General features: G+C 29.8%; 2 protein-coding genes across 2 annotated transcripts; one reads left to right on the forward strand and one right to left on the reverse strand.

The window, feature by feature from the left end:
* Window positions 1-440: 440 nt before the first annotated feature.
* Window positions 441-12792, forward strand: LOC106469822 (ARF GTPase-activating protein GIT1-like). Its single transcript, XM_013930333.2, has 5 exons — window positions 441-780; window positions 7389-7522; window positions 10249-10361; window positions 10814-10916; window positions 12757-12792. The coding sequence occupies exons 1-5, from the start codon at window positions 717-719 to the stop codon at window positions 12790-12792; spliced, it is 450 nt and encodes a 149-aa protein (XP_013785787.1). The 5' UTR covers window positions 441-716.
* A 24-nt stretch (window positions 12793-12816) lies between these two features.
* LOC106469823 (E3 ubiquitin-protein ligase highwire-like) lies at window positions 12817-18766 on the reverse strand. The gene is made up of 6 exons (XM_022398385.1): window positions 17941-18766; window positions 16992-17191; window positions 15712-15820; window positions 14121-14259; window positions 13759-13923; window positions 12817-13053 (listed from the first exon to the last, which is right to left on the reverse strand). The coding sequence occupies exons 1-6, from the start codon at window positions 18282-18284 to the stop codon at window positions 12817-12819; spliced, it is 1194 nt and encodes a 397-aa protein (XP_022254093.1). The 5' UTR covers window positions 18285-18766.
* Window positions 18767-19997: the final 1231 nt, after the last annotated feature.

Below are 19997 nucleotides of genomic sequence, written 5' to 3' on the forward strand. Positions count from 1 at the left end.
ACGAACACCGAGACGTACAATATGATCTTTTCATCAATTACCCCATAGAAAAGTAGATAGGTGCCGTGACTTGTTCACGCTACAGAAAGTAACATACATGATCTCGATGGGATTTAGCATGTTCCGAATTCTTACTTTAAAATCATTTTACAAACATTAAATATATATATATATATATACGGTCAAGGAGCGAAATGTGTATACAATGGCACGTAAAAGATTTAAATCCTTAACTATTTACCTGTGACATCGTAGAATATTGTTCATTTCCGTTTTCCATTTATTGAAAAGTTTTAGACCAATTTTAACGACCAAGAAGTATTAACAAAAGACGCATATTTAAAAATGGAGATTAAACTTAAATGATTTTTTTGGAAATTTTGTTCATAAAAGCAAACATTCTTTTATTGAGTTAATGCTAGAATTTTATATTTCTCTTTTTACTTAATTTTTTAGAATTATAAGTTTTTTTCGAAGCAGTTATTTTAAGGGAAATATTTGATTGTCTAGTTAGCCATACGGTCATATGTTCTTTAGTCTTAGTTTACGAAAATTGTGAAGTTTTAATGTGAAGTTTAAGAAGTTTATTGTGTTCTTCCTCTTATTTGTTATTGAACTCATTTCTTGTCATCGCTAATGGAGTGTGCACTGAAATTCTTTGAAGTATTTTTCCAGAATAGTTAATTAACAACATATAAATCAAAAGAGGCTATGAAATGATGATTTCAAGGGGAAAACTTAGAAGTATCGCAGAGGTTTGTGCTGATTGCACTGCCCCAGGTTTGTACTTTACATTATAAAAGTTTATAAATATAATTGTTTTATATTTATAATAATCTATTATTAATTATTTATGTTGTTTTAACTATAAATATAATAAAGTAAGTTATACTTTTGTAATTTGTTAAGTTCAACTTAATTAACACTAACATTAGATTTAGACTAAGTTTTAAATTTATCACAGGGATATGTATTAAGATAGATAACTGTCCCCTTGATAATAGTTAAAACTTAAAAATCTAAAACTAAAACCTCAGAGTATAATGTTAGACTAAGTAATACAGTCATGTAACTCGTATTAATATAAATAAAGTAATAAATAATTTTAAACTAAATGACTTATGACAGTTACTGTTCGGTGCAAGCTATTAAAAACTAAAAGTTTGTGCAGATTTTATATGCAATTGGTCTGGATAAGGATTAAAATCTCATGCAAAGCCAGAGAAACTTAACTTTTCTCATTTAACAAATGTAATTAGGTATGTTGAATGCACCAAAGTGCTCAATTTTTTTTCAACTTCTTCCAGGCAGGGGGGGGGGGAGCATGTCTCCAGACCATCAAGATGATACCACACCTTTGACTTGTATGGTTATATACATATTTCACTCTCAACCCCTGACCCTTGGCATCTCTGTATGTATAAGAACTAAAATTAATGTATTATAGTGTAACAATACCCATTAGTGTGAAATGTTTAAAGAAAGTGTTCCCCAAAATGTAGACTGGTTCTCATTTTAATTTTTACTGATGATTTTCATTTACTTCATTAAGATCCAAATGTACCATACTGTGACTGTGTAAGCAAAACATGAGTGTTCAGTCAGCTGGTGTAAAGTGTAATGTATATGGAAAAACTTTCAATAACAGAAAATATTAGTGTGCCATAATAGTAATTTATTATCTAATAATGCTAATGCTACAATTATTGCATTTTATACTGTATTCCATTCGAATGTCTCACATGTAATCAATTTAATAGTATTGTTAGTGTTCATATATTTTGCTGACTCCTATTTGAAATAACACAGATTACAGTGAAATTGTCCAGTTTTTAATTTTAGTTAATTGTAAGATATTCATTGGAATGTAAAGTAAGCTTTGGTACATATCTAAATGTTAAATGTGCAATATTATGGTGCACTTTGGGGTGAGAAATTGTTTTGAAAAATAGCTGCCTTTTGCATTTGTTGATAGGTATTAAGTTATTTAACCAAAACAGTAGGTTAGTTGAGTTACTTTGCTATGTCTGTTTGACTAGGATTGCACAAGTGTTAGTATTCAAGTCTTTTAAGAGCTTCATTAAAATGTAAGCTTTAAGGATATAATAAGATTGTTATCTAATATTATCCAATAACACTAATGTGTAGAAGGTTTTTGCTTTTTTTATGTAGTAGCACATAATGAACAAAACCACTAAACAAAACAGTTGGAAAACAAAGATTTATTAATTTCAGCTAAACAACATTATTGCCCAATCTTTTTTTAGCTTTAAGGATTTAATAAGATTGTTAACTGATATTATGAGCTTTTTAGTATGTAAGGCTTACAGTGATTGTATATTTGTTAATGACTTCACCTTGAATATGAATGTTCTAATTATATTTGTACATTTTTTTACTAGGATATAATTAGTCCATTCCATACCATCCTTGAAAATATTCATGTTCTTCAATTGTGGTTTTTTTTGTTGTTGTTATAAAGTTAATAATAAAATGTTACAATCAAAAAATTTAAACTTGGTCAATGAGATGAATATGGTACTCCAGTACTTCTTGTCTTTTCAGAATAACCTTATATGCTTTTATTGTTAAACCATAAAAACATTGTTTTATTGTGGGCTTATATGCAAGGAAGATACAGCATGGGAATACACTACATTTTAAGAGCTTGCTTACTTGAGGAAAGTTGGAGGTATCTTTGGGGGAAGGTTGTGCTATCAGAGAGTGAAAATAATAGGTTGTGAGCAGAAATTAAGGAAGCAGGACATAATGCAAATGTGAGTGCTGGGTTCACAACAGTATCAAAGTTAAGGTTAGAGATAAAGGTTCAATTAACATTTATTTAGCTTCTAATAAATTTGAACCATTGACAGCATGAAGTGAGGAATGAGATGATCAAGAGGTTTATGTCATTAAGTATATAGATAATGTTATTTGTAGTGGGAAGAATAGAAATACTAGAATTAACATTTGCTTGCTAGATGCTAAAGTGCAGGGTCATTTAGAGCGTGTTAACAGTTTAATTGCTGATACCAAGTAGCATTCACTTTTTATAGTGCATGTAGGAGTAAATGATGTTGAAATCTGTAAATTGAAAGAGCTGCTCAAGAAATCTAAAGAACTCCTTCAAAGGGCAATGAGAAATTTTGAAAAGGTGATTCACAGCATAATTTCTCTATTTATAATGAAATTGTTTTCTTTCAGAACACCTTAAAAACGTGTCCCCCATTCATACTTGAAAATTTAACTTGCAACTTTCTAACAATTAAAATATTCCACCAATTAATATTCAATCCTTCTCTAAATTTCCTTTAATTACTTTCTATTCATTACTTCTTATTATTAAATTCAGCTCAATAAATTAGTCAAGTATTTCTACTCCTCAGGTTAAACTTCGTATTATCTTTAAATTGTCATCTTGTATTTGTAATGTATTATGAATGAAAACCCAAGCCTTAACAGAAATACCAACTTTTTTCCCCCTTGCTTTATTCAAATAGCATTTTTGGATGAATATTTTAATTTTCTTGCACAATTTCATTATATTTTAATGTTAATTCACTGTATTGAAGGTTTTTCCTATTGTTTATTCTCATAGATTTGCTGTTGATGTAATAGAGTAATTCCAAATTGTTCAACTGCTAAAGATGTTTATAGCTGTTATCTTGGCTCCACTGTTCATTGTAAGACTCAGCACATAGGGTTGATTCACTACATTGTGTATATATAGTATTTAAGTTAGACTGTCATTATAAAAATCAACATAAATGTGTGTATCTTGACATTCCTTAACTAAATAAATAACTTAAATCTGGATTTCATATCTAAATAAAAATTGAATGGCATAAAATAAAAGCATTTAAGCATTGCAGTTACAAACTAACAATAATTAAGTGTGCATTTTTGATTGTTTCTTAAAATAAAACTAGGTATATAATGATACACTTGCAAGATTGAGTACCTTATAAACAAAAAAACTGATTTGTTTTTCTGTGCTAGTAAACACTGACTAGTTCTTTCAGGCTTAACCAGCAAAAGAGTAACAAGTTAAAATTTTAATTAGCATTTTCCTAGGTTGTAAGCATTAAAAGTGTTCAATTTGAACCCTGTCTTCCAAGTTCCATGCAAAACTTTAAATGGAGAAGTTTCCAATATTTTAAGCAAGGAAGTAATTGAGATAGTTCTGAATGTATCGTCAGAGTTTTATTCTCATCTTTTGTTCTAAAACAAAAGTGACAGGATACCTGCTGTATATCTGTTCCTTCTTAATCAGTTTTTGATTTTTCTGTGTCAGTGTTTTTACTAGCTGTCTTGAGTTTTTTCTGTGGTTTGTTAATGGTATAGCTGATATGCCTAATAGGTATTTTTATATGCTCATTCATGTGAATGAGTGTACTTGCTAGCTTTTCTTGTTTTTGTATAATACGGATGATATGACATACAAGCGGAAAAGAGAGATCACTGAGTTTTTATACCTTACCTTGTTTTTTGAGTGTATTTTTTACCTCTACCATTCCAATATAGTACTGCCCCGGAAACTACTTTTTATTTTATTCTATGAAGCAAATCCTTTTAAATTGGAGTCTTACCCCTCAGGACTTATTTTACTTGTATATGCAAAGACTCTTACTAGCCCACTGTTTTGTGGAGAGGGACATGACATTGGGATCTTACTACAATTATATCTGAGCCTTTTGTTTCTACTAGTCGTTTATTTACTTAACTGTTTGAGATATAATGTAATGATGAAGTTATAGAATGTATTAAGTGGAAATCAAGCATTACCATATAAAAATGATGTTTATGTATGAATAGTCACATATAAGTTTATTAGTCAGTGAGGAGGTTGAGATTAGATACATTATTTCATTGAAATATGATTCTCAATCATTTTCTTTTCTTTCTTCTAACATACAAATCATTAGTTAGGCCTCATTTGCAATACGGTGTACGGTTTTATCTATAAAATTGAAATTGACTTACTGGAAAGGATACAGAGGAGAGCTATTAGGATGATTTGATAAATGAAAGGATTATCTCACAAAGGTATGTTAAGAACTCATCACTTATTTTATCTTGAGGAAGGACAGGTATGAGGTGATTTTATCGTAGTTTACAAGATTATCTGGGGGATCGAAAAGATAAGGAATCTGATTTCTTTTTGCTGTATTCTAAAGACAATAGGATGAGAGGACACAAATTTAAGATTTGGAAAAGACAGGTTAAGTTCCAGATGAAATAGTTTTATTTTTCTAATAGGATGATTGGTTTATGGAATATGTTGCTGATGGAAACAGTGGAGGCCAACACTTTACATGAGCTTAAGAGGGGAAACAGTGATTTCTTGAAAATTAAAGGATTAGCTTAAATTTTTACATTTTCCAAGTATGGGTGTGTAAGAACATCCTTAAAGGACCAAATGGTTCCTTGTTGTCTATAGGTAAAAGTAAAGAAATTAACAGGCCTTACATCCATATGCTATGTTATAATTTTTTAAATGTGTGTAATATTAACTGGAAATTAACAGGCCAGACTTTCATATGCTATGTTATAATTTATTTCAATGTGTGTAACATTAACTGGAAATTAACAGGCCAGACTTCCGTATGCTATGTTATAATATTTTAAATATGTGCACCATTAACTTGACATAAACAGGTTAGATATTACTCAATATTATTGAAGTTATCAAATTTAACAACTGTAATAAGTGTCCCAGGAATGTCACACTTGATAAATGTTCACCCTAAGTTAAAATTATTCATATATACTTATAAATGAGCATAGCCCACACATTTGTATGCTTTATCTCTCAGTGTATATAGTTGTCAACTGTATCAACAGACTATTTCGTTTTATCAGCTTGCACAGACAAGTTGTTGAAATTTTTTTGTTTTCTATTATATTAAGTTATATTACTTTCTGTGCATATAATGTACTGCACCATGTAATATTTATTAGGTAATTTACCATTTAGCCTTAAAAACAAAAAGACAATTCTCGACTTCAGAGAAACAAAGACAACAAAAACAAACTGGTTGAAACACAATTTTATTATCTTATTTGTTCTTCATTCAGAATTTTTGGTGGTTGCTGCCTGCCAGTGTATTGTTACTTCCAGTTTTGAACAAGTACATCACTATTATTTATTTTAATCGTTTAGAGCATCTTCTCACAATGAAGATTTTTTTTCTTGTTATGGAAAGTTTCAGTGCTTAACATTCCAAGTAAGTAAGTACACCATATTTGAGAAATGTAGTTAAAACACACAGACTTTCATTGTTTTAATAGGTAGTTAAACTTGCTAATACATAATAATTTGTTTGTAGGTCAAACATGATGTACATGTTTGCAATCAGTATGATTACATTCAGATAAATTACTGTATCTTTGCATGTATGGTAGATATTGTTTTTTTGGTCTGAATTCCTAATTTATTCTTTTGTAGCATCCATTATATCATTTTATGTTGTGTGTAATTAATATAAGCTCAGGAATGATTTTGAAGTTGGGGCTGCTGGAGGATTAGTATAATATACATATTTTGTCCTCAACTACTGGGGGTTAAACTACACTTCATTCTCATTCTTGCAAGTCATAAGGCCCATAGTTTTAAAAACAAAAACATCATTCTGAACTTGAGAGAAACAACGACAACAAAAAAGAAACAATTTAAACACAATTTTATTATCTTATTTGCTCTTCATTCAGAATTTCTGTTTATTACTGTTCTATCAGCGTATTTAACTGGTGCTACTTACCTTACCTTTACACCAGTTATGATAACTTTAATTTCTTTCAGCTGCCTGAATTTATAATGTACATGTAAACATTCGAACACACATTCAGAAATTTTGTAAATTTGGCTTACACTTTCATTACATCTTTATGTTATGTTTGAAAACTTTTGTTATTAATGTTAAGTTAACCTTGCTGTTCTTTGAGATCTATCAATAACCACATATTTCTGATTTCTCCTGGAGCCCCATTCATCCTAAGACTTAGACAATGGAGGAGGAGGATTTCATTCCCCATCTATATAAATCCTTTTTTTAAGCAGTTGGTAATTACCTAGCCTATTTTTCAAACAGTCTACTCCTATATCCTGTCATGTGCTTTATTGCTACTTGTTTCATACTGAGCCTAACCTTGGTGCTCATCCCAATTTTTTCTCCATCATGATTATCATATTTATTACTCTTTTTATGACCTGGAAGTTTTTCTACTAATATCCTCTTTTCTTGTTTTGAAGAAGGTTACAATAACTTAAACCCAGACAGAATTTTTTTTACCTCTGTAGGTGGATGTTATACAAGTAGGTATGTGAATTGTAGGTCCAACCTTCTACCTATAGTATATGTCATTATTATCTTATTTTTTGTTGCTAGATCCTACTTGGGCTTTGCTGAACCGTGGAATTCTTGTATGTGATGAATGTTGCAGTGTTCATCGTAGTCTGGGAAGACATATTTCCCAAGTTAAATCATTGAAAAAGGGTGCTTGGTGTCCTTCTCAGCTGTCTGTAAGTATTTTTTTGTTTACTGAATAAGTTGAATCTCTGTTTTTATTAAATTAAAATATAAAATATTATATTTACATGTGAAGAGAAATTACAAAAAAGTATGTTGTTCTTGAGTTTTCTTTTTTTTCTGTAGTCATAAAAACAAATGTTATGCTGCATGTTTTTAAAACATCATTTCAGTGAATAATGTTCTGAATCTTTAATTTAAGACTATTCTTTCCTGTTCAGCTTGTATGCTTTAGAAATTGATTGACAAGTTGTTAGTATTTTATGAGTCTATGCAATTTCTGTACAGTACAATTTATTTTCAAATTTTTTTCAAAAGTTTAATTGAAGCATTAACTTGAAACCAACATTCTGTTGGTATTACACTATAAGCATGATTTTATATGGTAGTTTCATAATTGTATGTTAATGTAAACTGACTATATTATATTATACTGTAATATACAGGAATTTCTCAAAGTTTTTCGAAGTGCTTGACACAGCCCCTGAAGGTAAGTAAAGGCTGTGAAAGCCCCCATTAGGAACCAAATGCAGCCTTTATTGGGGTTTGAAGGAGAAATGCCCCTAAGTCTTTAAGTTTTGAGCATTTAGCATTAATAAAGCAATTAAATTTACCTAAAAAATTAAAGATGACTGCTTAATTTGTCTAACCCCTATAAAACTTTATTTCTCCCAAGTGAAACTATATCAAACTGACAGCTTTTAAAGAACATGAAATGCATTGATATTATATATTGAGGTATAACTTTTAAAAGTAGTAGTGCAATATAATCATAAATTATTTTGATGTTTTTGTTAACTGTCATCAAAAATATATTGTAACTAGTTAGTTTATCTTGGAATTTAACATTTCCCCTCCACCTTATTAATTCTACCTAAAGCTGAAGAAACACAGTTGTTTTTGACTTTTTGCTGAATTAAACCATGTAGGTTGTCATGACTTGCTATGAAATAGAACTCAGTTTGATACCCAGTCAGGTGACTGGTACTTATAGTGCTTCAGGGTCAGTACCGAGAGCAAAAGGCTGTAGGAATGTAACTCGGAAAGGAAGGTCATCTTAGGTCACAACAAACATGCTTTTTTTAATGACAGTACATTGGGGGAAACACTAAAAAGTATCAATATGATAATTGAGCATGAGGAAAAATAATGCTGCATCAATCCCATAAAATACTTTATCGGTAACATATGCTGGTGTGTATGTCTATTTTTTATTTCACCTATGAATATACGATGAGCTCACATTAAATAACACAGAATACTAATGAATACTGTAGCATAAATTATCCCAATAAGATAACAGAGCATTAAAGAAAATCATGTTGTATCAGTCCCTTGATATACTGGACCATCAAATGTATCTATAGTTTTTAAGTGTTGTATAAGGAGATATTTGTTTCTTAAAAACTGAAATATACTCCCACAGAACTCTTGACACTAAATTATGATTATTATTGAACTTGCCTTGCAGAAAGAGAACAATTTAAAATACTTAGAATTTTTGCACAGTCTTAGAAAAACAAAAAAGCTTTTACATAGTTAATGACAAGGAAGTAGGAATTTTCAATTTCTAGTACTGTTTATTCCAACTTTAGAGAGCTCATATTTATAAAACTTAGAATATCAGTGACTATAATAGCATAAGGTATGCCACCACCATCAGTAATATTTTGCAGTGCATTTATATTTTTTCATGGGATTATTGAATGTATATTTTGATACTAGGATTACTGTTAACTAGATACTTGTTAGGTTATTTTAGAAATGGCACATAAAAATGGCTGACACTTCTGCTAGGCTGTGATAGATTATTAAAATTTCTGCATAATTTCAGCTTTGAGGCGTTGAGTGCATTGTAATGTTGTTTTTTTGTTCAAAGACTGAAGAAACATTGTCATTAAAATAAGTTATTTCATATTAATAACACAGTTATTTAAAAAAAATAAAAAATAGTATAACACTTGGAAAATGAACTTATTTTAATAACCCATGAAAAAAACAAAAGAAAAAATACTTTTGTCTTTCACTAGCACATTTTGTGTGCATAAGTGACACCATTTCTACAAGGTATTTGTAGCATATATATAGTTTTGGTAATTTTTTTCCATTTAAAGTTAAACTTGTATTAAAAAGCAGAAAAATGAAAATATCCAGAGACTATTAAATGTATTAAGTTAATAACAACCTAAAGTAAATATTGTGTACAAACTAACTACTCCAGCATAATTTGGTGTGATAAGTCTAAAGGACATTTTTTTTCTGTAGCCTGACTTGATGAATTTCTATCACAAACAAATTCTACATCAGTTTGGTATTGATAAAATTAATATAACATAATAAATTTTAGGAAGGTATGATAACTATTCTTTGATTTCCAACTTTAAAAGTAGTTTTAAATTATAAAACTTTCAAAATATTGAAAAATAATTTAAAGTCTCAAAAATAATACATAAATTGTATCAACTCAATAGTTTGAGGTAAGATAATGTTTTAGTGATTTTTTGTAATAGTTCCTATGGCACAAGCTTATAAACAGTGATATATGTGTAATTCAAATTGCAATTACAGATTTGTTTTTCAATGGTAAAAGTACTCTCCTCTTTCTTTAATATTTAAAAATGTTGATACTCATATCTAACCATGCTATGAATTTGTGAATTTTAAAAGTAAAATTACTAGAATATTAATTAGTTTTTGTTAATTTTTTATTACTGTTTAGATGGTTCATGATCTGAGCAGTAGTGGTGCCAATTCCATTTGGGAATACACATTGCTAGATCCTGGTCCTTACAAAAGTGAACGAAGAAAACCAAATGCCAAAGATCCTCTTCAGTGAGTGAATTTTTTATTTAAAGTTTCATTCTTTTCAAATGTACTATAATGAGCAGTGTCTATATGGTGACTTATATATGTATTTAAATATTCAGAAATTTAGAAAACCAGATTGTTGTAAAGTATAATTTTAACATTACTGATTTGGTGTTGATGTCCATTTTGAGGTCATGAGTCATCATATTTTTTCAGTGTTATCAGTTTGAAATTAAATATTTGACATGCACTTTGTTATGCAGACCATTGCCACTATGTATGTGATAGCTGTGCAAGAAAAATGTTTGGTTTATTGTGATAAATTAAATTTTTCCTTGATGGTATGTTTCAAATATTTGTTCTGTGAAAGTACATAGTGTTAGAAATTAATAAGTGTTAAAAATACCTTGATGTGTGTCAAAAAAATTGTTACAGTACTTAAATATTTCTGAAAAAATATTGGCTTTTATTTTCAGCCCAACCAAAGCAGATTTTATTAGAGCCAAACATCAGAATCTGGCTTTTGTTCATCGACCCAGCAAGAATGAAGGACCCATGTTTAAATCAGATTTGAATAAGGTATGTTTTTTTTCTATTGGTTTAACTCTTTCAGCATGGGCTTGGTCCTTGGGACTGACCTCATAATCATTTTGTGCTTGTTATAGTTTTCATGCTATAACTTTTAAATTAGTAAGCAAATGTTAACAAAATTTGGCAGTTTATCAGTAAACATTACAATGCTTTCATATGCAAAATATAAATTTTTTTAATAATGTATTAAGGTTTGTAGAGCAATGTTTTTCTCATGCCTTTTTTCTTTTAGTATGTTGCCTATCTAACATGCAAAGTAATTTTAATTTTAAGATTAAAAATTATTTTATGCATCAGAAAATTTTCAAATTTCAAATATTTATAATGTCCAGATAGTTATCAGTAATGAATCTCTGTACGGGTTTGGTAGATTTGACAGATCTCATAACCACCAATAATATAAAACTGACCTTTGGTCTGTACAAAGTAACTTATCTTGGCTGTGTTTTAGTAGACTAGTATTTTAGTAAAATACAGTCACATTTCAATTATTATACATTATATATGTATATAGGTTATTGCTATTTAGAAATAAGTTATTAAACTTATTTTTCTTACATATAGAATTGTAAATAAAGAAGCAAGGCAAACAATTATCTCTTGTAGTTATAACCTTTGTACTCTGTTGCTGCTTGACATAAATCTAAACCTTTAAAAATTTTGCACGTGTAGGATATGAAACAAAATAATTTTTTGTAGGTTTTATATATACATTTGAATAACTAAAGTATCATAAATTATGACATCAATACCACAGAATACCACTATAATTTATTAAGCTTAGTAACTAAGATGTATTTTAATCTAAAAAAATATGAAATTTCGAGCAGACAAAAGACATACCCAATATCCTTGAAATATTGGTTCTGAAGAAAGAAATGGCATCCAAGCACATTAAAATGGCTGAGAAAGCCACTAGGGGGACATTCTGAGCTTCCGATTGGATATTCATGTCATATACAGAAGTAAGTGTATATAAGGGAGCGTTTCCAAAAATGGAAAGAGGTGGGAGGAGTGACACTGTGTTTGATTTATTACATGAGCAATACTTTCGCATATTGAAAAGATAAGAGGCTGTTATTTTAAATTCTAGCTCATCAATATCAGTAATTTGAGTTCCTAATTCATACGAAACTATAGACTTAGTATTTTGACATCACAAACATCTTATTTGAACCAGTGCTGCATTCAATATGCCACACAAAAATTGCTGTTTTATATTTACTTTTACATTAAGAAATTGAGTAAGGTATAATACTAAAATCTGAATTATAATCTACAGTTTGATATCAAAGATACTGACATAAATTCATGAAATAGTAATTCAATAAAATTTTGAATACAAGTCAAGAAACGTGATGACATGGCCTTTCACCTGTGACCTGTCTGCAAAGGGTTAATGTATAAAACCTATATCTGTACTAGTTCCCTCTAATGTTTGTTCTTAAATTCGGAGAGTGTAGTATTTACAATATTGGAAAAATATATCATCAAATATTTTTACAGGGTCTGTAAAAATCTATAAGACTAGAAAATGCAATGATAAAAAATAAATCAAGTTAAAAAATTCAGTAGGCAACTTTAACAGATAAACAGTTTTGTTAATCATTCCATTTTTTTTTTTAGTTGCAAGTCTTTAATTTAAGGTACTGAAATGACATTTTCATACATTTTTAATAAAAACCTTAATAAATAAGCTGATTATTTCAGTCTACCAATATAGTGTAAATGGACTGAAAACACTGTTAACTGTGAAGCTACTTAGCTCTAGACTGGATGTAAATTTTATAAACTATAAATGTTTTTTTAAACATATTTAATTTTGCAGCAGTTGAAAACAATAATAAGCAATCATTATGATTAGCAAGTTTACAGACATATAAAGAATCTAAATTGTTACAGAACATAAAGTAGCCCCACTTGAACCTGGGGTCTCCTGACTTGGCACACTGGATGATACAGAGCCTGTCAGTGCAGCTAAGGTTATGGCACTCACAACTGTGGAACGAAAGGGTCTTTGTCGAGACAAGATGGTATCACTGGAGATTTTGGTTGAGCTTTCTTCTTTCTTCTTAAGCAGGATTTTAGTTTTCAATGGAACTACATGAAGAGTGTCTGGGTGTTGCTGCAAGGTTACATGAAAAATATATAAAGATTTTGTTACTGATGTATTAGTTCTCCTTACAACTAATACATTAATATTTAGCTCAGTAGACTACTTTAAAAAATCTATAACTTGCTGCAAATTTGTGTGAAAAAAAAATACAAATCAGTTGTTTGAAACCAGTTTACAAGTTATTGTACTTAAATTGATTTTTCACAACACAAATAACTAAGAGGTTTGGGTATTGCAAAAAAATTTTTGTGATCTGATATTTTTATGGGTAAGCTCCTTCTTATCTTTTAAAGCAAAAACACACATACACATATATATAAGTGTAGGTACATATATATATATACACATATACACAAACACACACACATATAGGTACATATAGTTATACAACACATATATAAGAGTAGGTACATATACATACATACACACACATACATATATATATATATATATATACAAGAGTAGGTACATGCAGTTATAAAACACACATACAAGAGTAGATACATATACATACATGTATAAGTATGGGTACATATATATATTTATACTTGCATACACACACGACATATTGTAGAAGTTAACTGATTAATAATGGATATACTCTCTACTGAATTTTTTACCTTTCTGTATCATTTGTTTGTGTGACAATTTATTTTCACATTCAACAACAATTTAAGCATTTTATGTAACATTTAACACTCTATCGATACTTACTTTAACACTAAATATATCCAAGTATATAGGCTGAGCTGTTCCTTGACGTGCAGGAACAAATGGGCTCCAGATCAAGTAAAAATAAGAGCCATCACTGGTAAATTGGATTGTTGTGATGCTTTTCTCTTCAAGGTAGCCATTCGGGAGATGGACAACCATCTCTTGCTAGATCAAAGAAAGTTCACTATCAGAAAGATAACCATCTCTTGCTAGATTTTAAAAAAGTTCACTATTAGAAAGACAACCATCTGGAAAGAACATATAGCCATGAAATTTTAAAAAGTGTTAACTCCTGATGTTGAACATTTTTAAAACAACATCTCTGTACTGACACCAAACTTTATTTAAACACTCATACTAACCTTTAATGTATATGGATTCATCAGCAGTGCTAGCAAGGTGAAATCTTTATCCAGTGTATATGGTCTGTAAAGTAGCAATCCATTTCCCCAAGCCACCCTCCCACCACTAAGATCTGTGACACGGGAGTAGATGAATCCCCTAATAAACATCCAAGACCAAAGCTATTGGTATAAATGTTGAAAACAGTTACACTCACCAAGACAAGCTAAGTTATTTATTCTATTTTTTAAAGTAATTACTAAAACTTCATAACTGTTATTAACTAATTAATAACTAAGTAAACCAAACCTTTAGTAATGGTTAAAATACCAAACAGCTGAGCGAAACACCTAAAAATTCATAATACTTCACTTGAAAAATTACGGTACTCAGATATATGCCCCCAACCTTGCAATATATCTTGATTCGATGATTATTTTTCTATTTTCTATAGCATTAAGACTGACTTCTTTGGGCAGTGGAAATTTTAGAAGGTTTCTTCCTCTATTGGTCAGTGAATACATGATTCTTGAAGTCACTTCACTAAACCAATAATAGGTACTTAATTCCCATTTACCAGTCAAGCATAAACAGTACCTAAAGCTTTGTGTAGTTTGTTGCATTAAAAAACACAGATGCTCATATAAATTCACATTTGATCAAACAATTAGAGCAATTCATCAAAAAACAAGAAATATCAAGAATCCCAAAAGAATAAACTTGACAAAACGTACTTCTTGGGTGTGAAAAGCTATATGAAATAATAAAAAGACACTTTACTACTCTGTACTCTACACCTCTAATCATTACATTTTGTGAACCTCAAAATCACAAGCTACAAAGAATATACTTCTGTCATTTCTCTTTCATCTCATATTAAACTGCAAGAGAATACAGGTTCACCAGTTGTTATAATCGAACTTAAATCAGAAGCTACAAAGGGTAACTTGTGTCATCTATCTCCTCATCTTGCATTAAACAATAAGAGAATACAGTTTCATCATCTATTATAATCTAAACTAAATCAGAAGCTAAGGAGGATAAATTTCTGCCATCTATCTTCCCATCTTGTATTAAACTGCAACAGAATAAAGGTTCAGATATTTTTGAAATGCTAAAAATAAGAATTGAACCATCAGACTTTAATACTGCTGAGTATTTCTACATAATAAAGTTATTTTAATATACAATTTATTGCACTGTTCAATTTACAGTTAAAATGGACAATATTAAACACAAAAAAAATATATTCAGCATCTCAGTTCCTTTTCTTTTATTGACCCTACAGACAAAATATATTAAAAAACTCCAACACATGTTTAATGAAAAGGTTTTTCATCTTGAACTATTTATATTTCTGAAAATCAGGTCTCAGATAAAAAAACAAATCTACCCCTATTACTGTGACAAGTATGTATTATATAGTACCTTAGTGAAAACTACTGATGTTATTTTGTAAAACACACTTAATCCAGAGATACAATATATATATAGAAAACCAAACATATTACATTTTAAGCCTTCATGCCAGACAAAATTAAAGGAATCTTATTTAACTCTTTAAAAAACAAAAAAAACTGTTTTTCAGGAAATTAACATATGCATTCTTACCTCAATGTACCATATAAACCGGTTCCAACTTTAACTAGCCCTTGTCCATTTGAGCTTGTCATATATAGATGTTTTCCATCACAGGTAATGCTTCGACTGCCTTCAATGTCTGCAAAACCAAAAAAAATGCACATGTTCAAACTGATAAGAACAAAAAGAAAGAAATAAAAAGCTAAGTGTTGCTGGCTTACAGTTGGCTTCAGAATTACACTTTATTAGACTATAATAAAATGTATGTTATTGTTGATAAGACCTTAAAGTTATCTGTCAAGTGTTTTACAAATTTTTAACTTAAGAAAAGGGTTATTTTTGACCTTGTTCAAAACTGGTGAGGCCTCATTTGGAATATTACATGCAAGTCAGTTCTCCTTATAACACAATGGATATTGATATTGTGGAAAGATTGCAGAGAAAAACCACTAGAATGATTCCTTATTAAAATCAATTAATTTATGTTAACAGACTTAGTTTTGGACTATATTTTTCTAGAACACAGAACAATTAGGGAGGACTGGATTCAGCTATTCAAAACTGTTAGGATGATGATATCTTTCATGTTGTTATCTGTTTCAGCAATGTAATAAAGTGGTTGGAAATGCAAACTTGAATATCAGAGGCAAAACTTCTAAGCTTTGGAAGCCTAGATGCAGACTTGTTCTTACACAATTGTTTCTTTGGTTACTTATACAATTATCAGATGATTTGCCCAATCATGTAGTTTATGCTGTTAAAATTAAATTTTAACTATTTATAATTTTTTGGATAGTTTTATGGATATGAAGATTATATTTTAGTTTCACTAAAAAAAATAAACAGAAGTAGATTTTTAATACTTTTGTTTTTTGCTTTGTGTGCTTTTTGGACAAGACCTGAAGTTGACGAGTCAAATGGCCTTCTGTCACCTTGCCTTTCTTTATGCTCTTAAATAATAAATACATGCAGCAAGAAAAAATACAACTGTTGTAAAGAATGGAATAAGTAATGTCTTGTCCAGTTTGAGCCCCTACTACTTATAGAAAGACACTGATTGGCAAAGATAATTTTGGCAGTAAATGTGGTATATAGTTGAGCATTTCAATTATCACTATTTAGAACAAACTAAGTCAATGTCATCAAACTGTTCCTTTTTCTTATTATGGTCTGTTTACTGGTGATGGACATGTTCATTAAGTGGCATTCACAGTCTTCATGATCAGGTTCAACAACACTGACAATCTGATAAACAAGTATATGATCAAATAAATGTGTGAACAAAACTGCAGACAGAAATAAAGATGGACCTTGTTCATTCTTGTCTCCTTTCGAAGTTAATCTGTCTTCAAAAGGCCAGCTGAGAATATGTTTGGATCCTAAAACAGAAGATGTACACAAGTTTCCAACCTGCCTTAAGTTCTGTAAGGTGTCAGCAACTGGAAGGCTGTTTAACTCAGGCATCTTTTGCAACAGGTATATTACATGCAACATAGTCTGCAAAGAACCTCTAAAAAAAATTTATGAAATACATAAGTTTTTTAAGAAAAACTAATTTTTTAAACTCTTTTAACATGAGTAGTTAAGTGATCTTATAATTTGAAAAATTTCATTTTCCAGTTGATAAATTTTATAATATTTTGTTAAGCTTCTGTTGAAAATAATTTAAAACTAGTTGAAATGTAATTATAAAGATTAAATCTAGCACATTAATATTGTAGAAAACAATCTTTATCAATCAAAAATTATTAAATATAAATACATTCACAAAATAACTTTATGATTCCCCTGAATTATTATAAAAACTAATTAGATAAGATATTGAATTATGTATGCACTATCATAAAGTTTACAAAATAAATGGGTGCATTGAAATAACTCAAAAGTCTTTTATATAACAATGTTTTATACATGTGCAATAATCAATGACCAAAATCAAGCTACACTTTAACATACTAGCACTAAAATTGTCATATATTTGTTTACTATTAAATAACAAAACAATTCTATGTATACTATCACAAGCAAAAAGCAATTTCTATCAAGCAGTCTGATATATGTTTGAAAAGTTATAATTTTTTATAAATGTAAAAATACACCAATTAACATTCCTTTATAATATTTTTTGGAATAAACTACAATACTTGAATTTTAAGTTAAATGACATATTCTTGGAATAGTTTTTTCCCATTCTTATAACCACGACAAAAGATAAATAAATATTAAAATTTAGATCACTTTAATGCAGTTTCAAGATACCTTGCACAGGCTAAAGCAACCAAAGCTGCTGCAGTATTCTGTCGTTGGGGGGAATCTTTTACAATTGCATTGTCAAGATCTACGCTTAACCCTTCTTCCCCAAGCCAAGTGCACAAAAGATTTTCCAACCCTGAAAGGCAATCAGCAGGTTCCTTCATAAGACTTAGCGGAGGGCATTCTTTCAGACACTTTAATAATAGATTTGCTGTAATGCCACAAAGACTAGGGTCAGTTTTGCTTTGTGACTGAAGGAGAGGAAAAACCAGAAGCAAACTAACACGAGAAGAGAATGATGCTTGTTCCTGTTGATTTTCCGATGGTTTTTTTGAGTAGAAAATGAGCATCTTCTTGTCCAATGCTTCCTCTTTCACATTCGTCTAGAGCAAATTGTTTTTGAGCAGTCCATAAACCTCGTAACGCATTCAAACGGTACTCCAAAAGTCTTGTGTAAGCATTATTTTGAGTTCGGCATAGCCTTAAAATTCTATCATTCAAATCGTCCAGATTATCAGTTTCCACGGTAACAAATTCAACGTCACGTTCCCCTTCATCCCCTAGACTATTAACATCATGCGGCAATTCAACTAAATCTGTGATTCTTAGCAAACCATCATGCAAAAACAGAGAATCTTCTGTAAGAGACAACCACTGCGATTGATCCAAACGAGCTCGAGACATAATAAATACTCTTGTTCGAGATTTTTACTGAAGTCTCCGTGTTTATCTTAACTAAAATGTCACAGCTGTATACGTTCGTTTTCACGCATAAGTTACATCGTATGATTCCACCGGCAGTGACCATGAATGCTGTAGGATTGTACTGACCAATTACAATTGAGATTTAAGAGCAGCAGTGAAGAAATTCCTAGTGCTGACATCTAGCAAATATTATATGACTTTATTTTGCGCAACTGGAGTATTTATTTATTGATTGTCTAGATACATGTACGAAGGTCTCATAATGTATGTATAAAACTAGTTTCAAATAGAAAATATTTTTTTTACTATATGAAAAATAAAAAAATTAAAACGTAAATAACAAATATATTCTGTAACTTATTTCTGAAATACTTCCAAAATTGAAAGTTTGTAAAAGTTTATGTTCATCATTAGATACATAAGCCTTATTTCAAACTTCTTGGTATCATTAAGATTTTTATTCCATATTAAAAATGCTTTTAACATCAAAGAGAGCGAAAAATGATTGATTTTCCAATTCTTTTTTAGCGTCAATTATCTCACAAGTTATATGTGTACACTAAATTACTATTTGACGAATGGGACGTACACTTGAAATGTATGGTGTTTTGAAATGTCTTTTACTTACACAGTAAACTGATATTTATATAAGATTTATGCAGCATTGCTGCTCCTAATTTAGTCTCGTGAATCATTCAATCAAACAAGCTATTTATAATACAAATAAATAGATGTGAAGCCAAATCTATCATTCAATTTACTACTTGATAATTATGTTTTCATAATTAAAAGAAGTTGCTATAACATTTTAGTCAAAGACATGGTACAAATTCTAGAAATACAATATTATTTTCTTGATTTTATCACTATTGATTTTTTATATCTACAATCACAGTTTTACTATCATATATTTTATATAATATATTTAATTAACACTGGATGTACAAGAGTGACAATCAATATATTAGCGTCGATGGTGGGTGGTAGATGTTTCTGACTGGCTACTTTCACTTTCTAATAATGAAACGTCATTATTTCATTTCAAAACGAACAAACAATTAAATGTATTAGTTGTTATGAAAACAAATTGTTGTTCATTTATTTCTTCTATGGGTTTTATTGCGAAATGACATTGTAATGTATCGATTTTTAAAATACACTCAATGACCCGGATGTGGTCTGGTAATTATTGTACTCAGGCTGTAAATGCTAGGATTCCTAGTTTGTTTAAATCATTGCCTCTTAAAACGAGTTTCTTACTTAGAGCCATGGATGCGTTATATGAGTAACGTTTCAAAAACCACTGTTCGATTTAACAAAAGTAGCCCAAGAGTTGATAACGTATCTTGTTAAATAGG

Source organism: Limulus polyphemus, unplaced genomic scaffold (genome assembly GCF_000517525.1).
Source record: "Limulus polyphemus unplaced genomic scaffold, Limulus_polyphemus-2.1.2 Scaffold3671, whole genome shotgun sequence".
Taxonomy (NCBI): Eukaryota; Metazoa; Arthropoda; class Merostomata; order Xiphosura; family Limulidae; genus Limulus; species Limulus polyphemus.

Coding starts and splice junctions, on each gene's coding strand:
- LOC106469822 (XM_013930333.2), top strand. CDS start 717: ATGATGATTTCAAGGGGAAAACTTAGAAGTATCGCAGAGGTTTGTGCT. Junction 781..7,388: donor TGCTGATTGCACTGCCCCAG/GTTTGTACTTTA, acceptor TTTTGTTGCTAG/ATCCTACTTGGGCTTTGCTG. Junction 7,523..10,248: donor GGTGTCCTTCTCAGCTGTCT/GTAAGTATTTTT, acceptor ATTACTGTTTAG/ATGGTTCATGATCTGAGCAG.
- LOC106469823 (XM_022398385.1), bottom strand. CDS start 18,284: ATGCTCATTTTCTACTCAAAAAAACCATCGGAAAATCAACAGGAACAA. Junction 14,260..15,711: donor GGTTTATATGGTACATTGAG/GTAAGAATGCAT, acceptor GATGTTTATTAG/GGGATTCATCTACTCCCGTG. Junction 13,054..13,758: donor TGGATATATTTAGTGTTAAA/GTAAGTATCGAT, acceptor GTAACCTTGCAG/CAACACCCAGACACTCTTCA.